The sequence below is a fragment of the Diospyros lotus genome, chromosome 1, assembly GCF_014633365.1.
Source record: "Diospyros lotus cultivar Yz01 chromosome 1, ASM1463336v1, whole genome shotgun sequence".
NCBI lineage: Eukaryota > Viridiplantae > Streptophyta > Magnoliopsida > Ericales > Ebenaceae > Diospyros > Diospyros lotus.
In genome coordinates this window covers 29,788,847-29,800,398 of record NC_068338.1, presented here as the reverse complement: position 1 = coordinate 29,800,398, position 11,552 = coordinate 29,788,847, and the positions used below count along the sequence as shown (strand labels likewise).

The window sequence follows — 11,552 nt, the reverse complement described above, 5'->3', positions numbered from 1 at the left end:
GAGACTACGTTTTCAAAAAAATTTACAACTAATTTGATAAAAATAAAATTTTATAAGAAATTTAGGTTAAATATGTAAATTTCAAAGAATGTACGATCAATTTATTTAATTTTGTGAGGTAATAATTATTTAAAAAATATACTATTAATTTATCAAAAAAGCAAAAACAAAAACCAGACCCCAAAACCAAAAAAAAAAAAAGCAAAAACAAAAACAAAATAATAAACGGTCATCACAGCGTCACGTGGCTATGTCTTCGGCCTTTCTGTCTCTTCCCGCTCGCTTCTGTTTTGAAAAGGAAGCACAGATAACGGACCAGACCCCAAAACCAGAACCTACTCCATCCTTCGTATTCAATGCTCATTACGAATCTGCGGCCCGGAGATTCCAATTTCAACCTCAGATTTGATCACAACCGGCTAACATAGATAGAAGGAGAATGGAATCGGGCTTCTCGCTGATCAAAATCGCCGGCGAAGACGACTCTCTGCGTCAATCTACTCCCGCGCCCGACGCAGGGACCAACTTCTACTTCTCATGCTCGCCTCTTCAGTGCCACGGATCTGGCCGTGGCCGCAGTGCCGTACCTTTTCGCGCCTCACCGCTTGGTCAGTGTATCTGATTATGCCGCCTTCTAGTCTAGGGTTTTATTAAGTTTTTGGTTCGTTTGAAATAGGTTGATTTTTTTAGACTGTCTCGTCCGCATCGTGATTTAGTACTATATTTGCTTGCTTCGGCCAATTTTAACCAGGTTTTATTGGCTTCTGAGTTGAGTGGTTTAACTGGTTTATCTACGGTTGTAGGGTTTGCCTTTTTTATTGATCTATACTCTATAAATCGAAGTGCCCGCTCTTGCTATTGATTTGGTTCTTTGGTTTCCTTTTTTGCTTTATTTGAATCAAAATTTGTTATTCACAAGATCTTCTGTAAATTTCTCTTCCTTTAAAGACATCAAATTGGCTACCACATGTGTGGCAGCCCCAATTGGTGCAATATTCTGTCATCTGTTTTAGGTTCATCCCAATTGTGTACACTGGCATTATATATATCTATAAAAGTTGTGTCTCTGGTGGTTATGCCTGTTTTATTTGATTAAACATCCTGTTTGATTCTTGTCAAACAATACATCTAAATCTTCTTTTTTTCTTGCAATTGTTATTTTCAATTGTTAGTCTATTCTGTCTACCTCCAAGTTTGGTTTGTTAATCGTTTTGAGTCTATTGGTTTGATTTGTGGGTTGTGCTGTTCTTCCCCCCCCCCCCCCCCCACCAGTTTGTGGAATGTGTTTTATTAGGCTAAACTACACTATAATGAATTTAACAAAAAATTCTCTCCTTCTGCCCCGTCCTTCTTAATCTTATTTGGGCTTTTGTTGGCCTTCCAATTTTTAGAAGAATGGGAGGTTAAGACTAGCCTATAGAGCAACAAAGGGTATTTTAGTGGAAGAACAGCTTAAGCTTGATATTTTCCAGTTAAAAGTTTGAGAGCAGCTTCGAGCTTCCTATACTTTTCCAAGATATGTGAGCAACTTGGCTTTGATTGGGCAACGAAAAGTATCTTTCTTTTCTTTCCTATATAGTGGGCAAGTTAAAGAACTTCAAAAACTGGTTAGCCTACATATGTTAGAAACTTGGCCAAATGTGACATCTGACACATAATGTCACGGGTTGCAGTGGGTTTGAAGGACAATGTTGATTCAGAGAAACCTACTTGCTCTTCCGTTGGTACTACTAACAAAGAGAACATCACTGTGAACAAATCAGAGGTGCCAAAACTGAGTGTGGACCCACAGAGAATGAAGAGAACGAAAAAGGGTGGAGCATACAATTTGCGGAAAAGCTTAGCATGGGACAGAGCTTTCTTCACTGAAGAAGGTGTTTTAAGTTTTCCTTTTTGTATTGCTTCTTGACATCCTTACATTGTGTCTCAGAATTGAACATTTGAAAACGTATGATTTACGAGTTGTTCTTTGATCAGGTGTTCTGGATCCCCAAGAATTATCTATGCTTAACGGAAAATTTGGTAACTCTAATGTGGAGGTGTTACCAACTTTACATGAAGAAGGGGCAATGTTGTCTCGTTACTCTGGTGGCAGCAGCAATTCATTAGATTTGCAGGTAGTTGACATTTGTGCGAAGAAACTCATGCAAGTAGTTCAAAAGAAAGGGAGATAGTGAGTAGTTTATTGATAAAGCTGGTTTCATCAGCTCAAGATTATGAAATTCCAACATCTCTAGTTAGTTTTATGGAGCTTGAACACGATTACAGCCCTTCTTTTGATTAATACAATTCTACTTATAATGTCTTTGTTGAAAATATGCTCCCAGGGTATGCCAAAAGCGTGTTCACATGAAAAACGTAACAGGATTGGCTCTAAAACTAGTGGTTCCCCACGACCTGTGGCTTTTTCTTCATATCCTTTTAATTGTAACTGTATGTAATTCAATGTTTTCCCTCATGGTATATGTGAGTTAGTTTCTTCTTTTTGTACTTAAAAATACATCTAATGAAGAAGCCTTAACCTTTTTATACTCTTAAAAGACCTGCAAGTGCAAGCTCAACAAAAGGTTCAAACAAAGAATCAAAGCTTCCCAAGATACCAGTTTCAAGGTCAGGTGTTCATTCGCTTCCTAAATCTAGTAGGAGTAATGTGGCCAGTACAAGCCTTGCAAAGCATGATCGGATTGGTCAAACAGGTATTCTTTTGGAATTTTGGTGCCGAGTAATATCAAAACCTTTGTGGAGCATAATTTATTGTCTGCACCAGATAAAAGATTTATTCCTGAAGTAATTAGGTTGCTTAACCAGGTTAATCTTTTTTTCTTTTTTGTGATCCAAAGTAACCCAGGTTATCATTCCTGAACATAAGTACCGTTTCTCTGCAATATTTAATGTGTTTGCCTGTAGTTTGTAACTTGTTCTTTTCACCAGATATGGTTCAAAAGAGTGCTGGACTACAATGCTCTTCTAAAAACACCAAAAGTTCCAGAAATAAAGAAAAGGCAGGTTCTGATCCTTCTCTCTCTCAGCAGAATCATCACATCAAAATCCTAGACTTCATAGGTTTATGTGTGGCTGACCTTTATGCTAAATAAGTTTCTTTTCATAATAACTACAAATTTTCCCTTTCTGTCTCTCTGATCCTCTATGACATGCAGGATAACTCAGCTTTAGAAGTATCTTCATCAACTAAACCACGGCTTCCAGCAGTTATGGAAGTTGATTGCAGTTTAGAGGTGCTTCCAGCATCAGGTCAAGCCATTGTATCACATGCTCCTCCTGATGGATATGGAAAAACGGGAAATCTAATCCCTCAAAATACTCATTGTGTTGCTGGGAACATGCAATATACTCAATTTCAAACAACAAAACCTTCAGGTTTGCGGATGCCATCACCATCTCTGGGATTCTTTAGTCAGGTAAGTACCACTATTGAATCCTCTAATCTATTCAATAAGATGCATGCAAGCAAGCAAGATTTACCGTGTCTAGACGTTTAAAATGGATTTCCTTTTAAATGTCATTTTCTTGTTTTGCAGCCTAAATCTCGGGCTTCCAGTAGCTCAGTGCAGAAACCCAGTCAACCTAGTAATATTCCTGGGTCTTGTGGCCCTAACTTGCAGAGAGTTAAAGTTCCAAATTACAAGCTTGACCCAAGGCTGCTGCATGCCCGACAGAAGATGCCAAAAATAGACAATAATGCCACAGTTGATGAAAATGCTAGGATCTCAGGCTTAAGTACAGAATGCTCTGTCTCGTGTGATAATAGCCATGCTTCACATGAAAGTGGGAAACTGAAATTGGAAGGAAATAGTGTGAAGAAGGTGGAATTAATGTCTCAATGCTATCCTGTGAGTTCTAGAATGATGGAAGAGAAGCAAGAGGTGCATAACGTTACTGATGGTCATAAAGTACTTCAAGAATGTGGCGAACATGATACAGCAGATCAGAGATATTCTGAGGGCTCAGACTCAGACTTTCAGATGAATGTTCATAGGCTTATGCAGAGTGGATCCTCTGATCAATTTAAAGATAGCACTAATGACGCCACCATTTCTCATCCAAAAACTATAGGTTCTAAAATTACTGTATTAGACAATAGCATCACATCTCAGATTAGCCAGATAGTGTGTGTTGGAACTGTTGATATTACAAGGCAAAAGCTTCTCAAGGACAAGAAGTATGATTATTCAGTGGCTTGTGAAGTCATCTCTAAACCTCATTCTAAATATGATGCTGTTAGTATTGGGCATGGTTTGGCAATATTGCATGACAGTTCAATTAATATCGCTGATAGACTAAATTCTAGCAGTTTTCCAAGTGAAAGTGCAGATCAAGTAAATGAGGTTGCTGCTGGTGTAGATCAGTTCACCGATCAATTACATGTAGAAGACATAAAAGTGAATTCTTCTGATGGAACTTTCTTAGTTAAGGATATTGATAATATGAATAATACTTCAGAGGTTAATAATCAATATTTAGTAGTTGAAAAGAATACAAAATCTAGGGATCATCCAGAGCCTCAAAGTGATTGTCTTCTAGTTGAACAGACATCCAAGTTAAACAATGGATTTCTTTTGGATCGATTGCCTCTGGGAAGACAATCTGCTGGTCTTGAGGTTTCTCTCAATGTTATTCCAGAAAAAGGTGATGATTATGGGACTGAAATAAATTGTTCCAAGGTTCTTGTTACTCAATTTGAAGGGGGAATTCAAGATTGTGGTGTTGATGTGCATGAAATAGTTGTGCAGCCACGGATGGAGGCAGCACTGTCCACTTCAGTACACATGGTTCCTCCAGTTAAAAATAAAAAATGTAATATTGACACACAGTTCAGCTCTGGTCTGTTTTTGCAGGAGAGAAGCGATCACACAGCAGGTGCAGTAACTACTTTCAGCTCTATGGAATATTCTCTTTCAAGGAAAGAAGAGGATATGAGAGCCAAGGGGCTAAAGAATAGATTGTTGCCTGATGAATCCGGAACTGAAGTATCTTCAGAGAGTCCTGATGAGGAGAATAACAGAACAATGATGAATGGTGGTATTTTATTTGAGGAGAGGAGATCACATGATAAGTTCTGCACTGGAGATCCTGTGAATGCTGTTGGTGTTAATTTTATAAATCAAGGTTCTGCTGGAATTAAACTGAAAAATCATCTACTTGAAAACAGTGAGCAAGTGAATAAAGAAGAAGCTGGCACACATAAGATCCCAAATGATTTATGTGTTGGAGATGAAAAAGCACAATCATTAGATGGAAATTTATTTGTTGGGAACAGCAATAATAGACTGAATTCAGCAGTGGATAATCAGTTTATAATGGTTCCTGATCTAAATGGACAATCAGGTGGACAGTCACATATTACTTCTCATAGCATTGTAGCTGACCACAACACCAAGGATAACCATGGTTTGCATTTGAACAATTGCATATCATTTGGAAAGTGCCCTACCTCCGAAGAGTGCCAAGAAGAGAAGCTTCTTGCTAATTTTCCAGTTGTTAAAGAAGAAAGTGAATCAAAAAGTTCTCGTGTTGCAATTCAGGTACCACTGACTGTGCAAGACAGTGGTGTTCATGTGGAAAGTGCTTCTGAGCATGGCCATATGGAGGGAGCACATTCAGGTTCTGTAAACTCTGATACTTTAGCTGATCATGGTAACTCTGCTGCTAAAATTTTTGGTAATGGTACAGTGGTCAGTTATGAAGCTACCTCATCACATTCAGATATGCCTTCGATGATGAGGGAAGATCAGACTTCTGGTGTTACCATTTATTACAAGGAAATTTGTTTGAATGAGGAATCAGGTCCCTTGGTAAGAATTCAGACATCGGCCAATGAAACTAAAATAGTGGAGTTAGGAGTTGATAAGGGTAGAATGGTAGATGATATTGAAGTGGAAATTTCTCCCAAAAATGTTAGTTGTACAGGTGAATTGCCACACAAGCTGGATAGTACTGTTTGTCTTACAGAAGATGGTGATATGGCAGTGCCAATGTATGTGTATCAATTTATGGCATACCTGATGTTTTTGGTGTGGACCTGTTGCCTCTTTTGTCCCTCTAATTCATTCTAATTTGTGACCTTTATTCTGAAAATCTTTGATTGCAGCAAGAAATTGGAGGATGATGGGAAGCGAAGTAATCTAATAATACCCGTGAATGCAGTTCCTTTCTCTGATGAATGGTTAGCTGCCATGGAAGCAGCTGGAGAGGTAATTTAATATATGCACATATTCATATATTTAAATACTGTATAACTGGATGCATTTTATGTGATCATAAAATACCTCTAAAGTTAAAGCGGAAGTTCTAGACATTATAAGGCCATTTTTGTTATATGGCTCAAAATATTCAGCAATTAAATGCCATGTGCATAATATGAGCGTAGCTAAAATGCAAATGTTATATTGGATGTGTGATCATACACGATTATGATGATTTGTCCATAAGAAGAAAATTGATGGACACACCTATGAGGTGAGTTGGTGAGAAGTTTGTGGCAAAAGAGGGAGAGGAAGACCAATGAAAACTTGGTGAGAAACCCTGAAATATGACAAAATATAATAGCATTATAGATGATATAGCCATGGACAGGGAATGAGATCTGGAACATGTAGTCAACCAAACCTAATGGGATTAAGGCTTGTGAATGTGGTTGTATTTTGGATTTTATGGTGTGCAAGGGAAAGATTGACACATAACATCTATGGTATTAATGGCTTAAGAGGTTTGTTGGGTGCCTATGGCATTGGAGACATTTAGCCCTTTAATTGTCTGCTAGTCTTTAGTCATGTCACTTGTATATTCAAACATTAGTTTCAAAAGCTTTTTTCCTTTAACCTGGATGAGCTTACAAATTTAATTTCAAGCTTTTGCTAATTTATAATTGCTTTGTCCTGATGCAGCTAGGTCTTCATTATGATTTATTTGAGCATGTCATGATGAAAATGTTAAGAAGGTTTTATTCAAATACTGTGAGATAGAGTTGAAGAATAGAAAGCAAAGAAGTGGGAGGAGAATGGAGAGAGAAGGTAAAAGAATAGTGTAAAGAAGAGAGAATAGGTGTCCAACACAGCAAAATGAAGTGAAGAAGCAGAAATAAGAGAGATTGTGGGAGAGGTGTAGAAAACAGTGTTTAACATGAAGGAATATAGGGAGGAGATAGTATTAATCATAAAACTATAATTTCATTTATGTTAATAAAGTATATACATAAGATTCCTAGATATGGTCCTAGGAGCACCATGACACCATTAACATTTTCTGATTTGAATCTTCTAAAAGACCGATGGAAAGTACCGGAAATTTAAATCAAAACTATCAAATGCTCCAGACAATGATGACTTCGTATTTTTATCTTCTATTGGTCCCTCCTCAATTTGATGAGATCTGTTGAAATGGCCTTGCCATGTAGGATTGTAGTTGCTTAAAATTGGAAATAAGTTGCAGTAAGTGAGACTATATGGGTTGAAGTGCCACCTCGAACCCCAAAGCTTCCTTGTAATTTGTTTGTTTGACAGGTGCAAATTATATCCATATTCCATACATCATTTTCAATATCATATGACTTTATTAGCATGAATCAGGTTAACATTTCCCTACACCTCTTTGTTCTGGCTAAACTTTTAAGTGTCTGCTTTACATGCTTGCCTTGCATTTGTTTGAAAATGCTATACAATTTCAGATTGTGTGAATTATGGACATGCTGTCGGTAAATAAAATATAAATTGCATTCATGTATTAGTAAACTTGGTTTGTTTAATAATTTGCAATATGTTATTTTGGGTTCTCTGCAGGAAATTCTAGCAATGAAAAGGGGTGCTGTACAAAATTCCCCAACAGACAAATCTGTTCAACCCGAACCAGGTCCATGGTCACCGGTATGTTCTTATTTTATTTGTTGCCAATTTTCATGTTTAAGGTAGTCTAAGTAGAATATTATTCATCATTGACCGAACATTTAGCTAGTATAACCTATGTATTCCTAATTAACCTTCTATATTGAATCCTGATTTCTGTTTCCATTGAACTTGGCACTATATGGACTCTCTCTAAAATTTGGTCGTGGCTTTGGGCCACTTGCAAGATTTTGGAACACGTGGTCAAAGAAAGGAACGTGAAAATGAGAGTCGGTTAGAAATGGAAGGGAAAATGTGTCTACAAGATATTAGAAAAACAAGAAACAAGAAAATGATTCAAAAGTAAATGAAAAACTTGATATGAATTTATAAAATATTCTTATAAATCCTAAGTGAAAACATTGGGATATTTTATTAAAAATTTGCAGTAATACCTTAATAATATTTTTATAAAATCAAAATAGATTTTTTTAACTAAATTTTGCAACAAAAATAACAATAATCACAACTCTTAATCTTACTAGGTAAGGTTGGCTACATGAATTTTAGTTCTCCAGCCATCTCTATCCATGGATACGTCTTTTGTAAGGTATTGCATCTCATGTCATGTCTAAAGATTTTTCACCAAGGCTTTGTTTGGGAGAGAGTTAGTAATGGAATGAAAAGGATTGGAATCTGTAATATTTTCTCCTTAAGAGAGCAGGGATGGAATGCAACATAAAATAAGGTAAAATAATTTCTCCATATTTTGGAAAGTTACGGAAATGGACGGAATAGAAAAGGTAATGCCCCATTAAGAGTAAATGTAGACTTTTAAAATTATTAAAGTTAATATTGTTAACACATGAAAGTAAAGTTTTACATTCATTTCCATTCCATCCAATTGGGGGAGAAAAACATAGGAGTTTAGAGGAGAATGGATTGTAAGTGTTTCATCTATTTCCATTTCATTATTATTGTCTTTTTTGAATGGGGGGAATCTTCCGCCCATTCTATTCTAGGTATTTGCATTCCATTCCCCTCTTCCAAACACATTATAGGTGTTTTCTATTCCATTCCCCTTGCCTGAGAAGTGCATTTATTGATTTTTGATTTTTCTTCTTACATGTCCAGACCATCTCAATTGCATCTTGCACATAGTATTTTCAATAGGCATTAGTCCAACTTTAGTATATATAATCTTGCTTTAATTTTGTTTTTCTTATGTTACATGTCCAGACCATTTCTATTACATTCACCGTAACACTCATTTGAATTATGGTCATATTTTGCCCATGTTTGGTAGTTTATAATTTTCATATTTGAACACAAGTTTTCCTTTAGTTTATAGAGTTTCTTTATGGCATTCCAAACATATTGCTAGTGCTTTTCCTACGTTTATAGAGTTTTCCTTAAGTTTGTGAAATACTTTTCCATATATTTCAGAAGAGTGTCTTCCCAGTACCAGAAACACGTTTCCAGTAAAACCATGTACACCTCAAATTTTAGATTTCCTTGGTAATCATGCTTTAAAAAACATGACTCATAATTGTTGTGTAGACTGTTTGCTGTATTTTGTGTGACTACTGTCCCAGACATCTTTCCTATTGCATACAAACTCCGGTTATTTTGCTCAAGCCCTTCTCATGATCACTGACTGATATAGCTTTACTTCTGAATATTCATCAATAACAGACTTATTAGTTACAGTGACATGACCTATACAATTTTCTTCCAGGTAAAACGGAAGCAGAATCAGATTGGGCCATTTGACTGTACAAAGTTCACCAACTTTCCACCTCCCATCTTGGATTAACTAAATTTCTTTGCACTATTGTGACGGCCCTAACCATTTTTAGTCCGAATGACAGGTTTACTCGTAAACTTTTTGGCAATTGTAATTATTGCTCTCCAGAAAATCAGAAGCAAGGTTTATGCCAATTCTTTTTAGGTTCTCTTAGGGTGATGAGCTGAGGTTATGCTCTATATGTTTAGATGCACTAACTTTCCTGGCTTAATAATAGGTTAGCAAATCTCTGTAGAGCCCCTCTAGAGAAACCATCAGGAAGCAAAGCACGTTGTATCTCTTCTTCTACTAGTTATGCACCGTTGTAACATTACAAATGACTAATATTTTTTTACAAGTCCTGCAATTCTCTATGTTGCTTTAAGAAGGGATGTAGATGTGGTTGCTTAGAAATCGGTGGTTTAGAAAGCCAAGTTTGGGAGATGACCCACATTTCATTCCCATTTTATTGCTTTTCAATATTCTGAAGGGATTTAGCTCTTCTCTATATCCTCCAATTTATTACTTCCAGGAAATAGGAACTTCTTGTCCCATTTATTCTAAATTTAAGGTTAAAAACATCATGAAGTTGTATTTTAGTTTATGCCGTTTTGGGTTGCACATATACTTTACCTCCTAGGGGTGTCAGAAGACTCAAAACCGGCAGCTGGGCCTCGCAAGAAATGGGCTGAGTACTGGGCCAGGTCCCCTATGGCCTGCGGGGCCAATAAATAAAAAAAATATTTTAAAAAAAAACTAGAATCGTAAAAAAATATACCGAGGTGAAATTTCTGCATATAATATTGTGTATTATTTATAATTTCGCACATTATATTTTATAAATATAAGTTTATATGTATTTTATGACTTTTCATTTCTTAATAATTTGAGATGATAAAAATAATAAGGTATTATTTCAATACGAAAGAAACTATATTATGTAATTTTGTATGAACATTTAATAAAATGATTAATATACTTATTTTTAAATAGTTCAAATTCCTATAATTTGTAAAAGTGGGTGAATATTTGAAACGGTAGGATAGTGAAATTTATCTTTTTTTATTTCTCACAAGTCTTCTCAGCGAGAACTAAAGAGACTGCATTCTGCAGATAATGCAGAAGATGGCGAGTGTGATTTTGTGCACCTGCTTTTGACGCAGGTGCACAAAACCTACGTTGATTTGGAGGGCAAATGCGTCAATTTTCCCTCCAAATTAAGATGGCGGTACTAGTTATGTTACAAATCAGTACATTTATTACTTATTTATGGTTTTAAAGAGTGGTGTTATTTTGAAACATCTTTTGCCACCTGGAGATGGGGTGTCTTCAATGGATTCGGATTGGATGGGGGTGGGTCCGAATTATAATTGATAGAAATTTTAGACTAAAAATTGGACCACGTAAAGGTGGGACAGAATTGGTTGTCTAGTCTGATTCTATTAAATTTGTACTTATACATATAATATTACAGCTTGCTGTATTTATAATAATATTGTTGCTGTATTGTTGTAATATAGCAATTTATTTGGTTTTTGGTCTTGAGTTTTTGAACCAGATACGGGTCTTCAATTGATTGATTAAGACTGGATCCGGTTAGAGTCAAAATTTATAGAAATTTTAGATTGAGAATTAGTCCGTGAAAGGGTGGGGGGATCACACTGGTTTTATTTGGTCCAATCCTATTAAATTTATATGTATATATAGCATCGCAGCATGCTGTATTTATAGCAATATTGCTTGCTATTGTAAATGTAACAGTATACAATATCTGAATTGCTGTATTGTGGTAATATAATAATTTATTTGATATTCGATCCAAAATTGGGAGCGACTAGACAAAAGATTGACTCTTCAAAATTGAAAGGCAAACTGAATTTATTTGGTTACTCGGTTTTTCAATTTGGCCCAATTTAAAATTTTTGATT

The 11,552-nt window shown here is 36.0% G+C and overlaps 2 protein-coding genes across 2 annotated transcripts; both read left to right on the top strand.

Annotated features, from left to right (window-relative positions):
- The first annotated feature begins 281 nt into the window (after positions 1-281).
- On the top strand, positions 282-2,492 carry LOC127797173 (uncharacterized). The gene is made up of 4 exons (XM_052329793.1): positions 282-608; positions 1,674-1,874; positions 1,978-2,117; positions 2,328-2,492. The coding sequence occupies exons 1-4, from the start codon at positions 440-442 to the stop codon at positions 2,439-2,441; spliced, it is 624 nt and encodes a 207-aa protein (XP_052185753.1). The 5' UTR covers positions 282-439; the 3' UTR covers positions 2,442-2,492.
- A 36-nt stretch (positions 2,493-2,528) lies between these two features.
- On the top strand, positions 2,529-10,053 carry LOC127797167 (uncharacterized). The gene is made up of 7 exons (XM_052329778.1): positions 2,529-2,696; positions 2,932-3,006; positions 3,159-3,419; positions 3,540-5,995; positions 6,110-6,212; positions 7,797-7,880; positions 9,577-10,053. Exons 1-7 carry the CDS (start codon positions 2,649-2,651, stop codon positions 9,652-9,654), a joined length of 3,105 nt encoding a protein of 1,034 aa, XP_052185738.1. The 5' UTR covers positions 2,529-2,648; the 3' UTR covers positions 9,655-10,053.
- Positions 10,054-11,552: the final 1,499 nt, after the last annotated feature.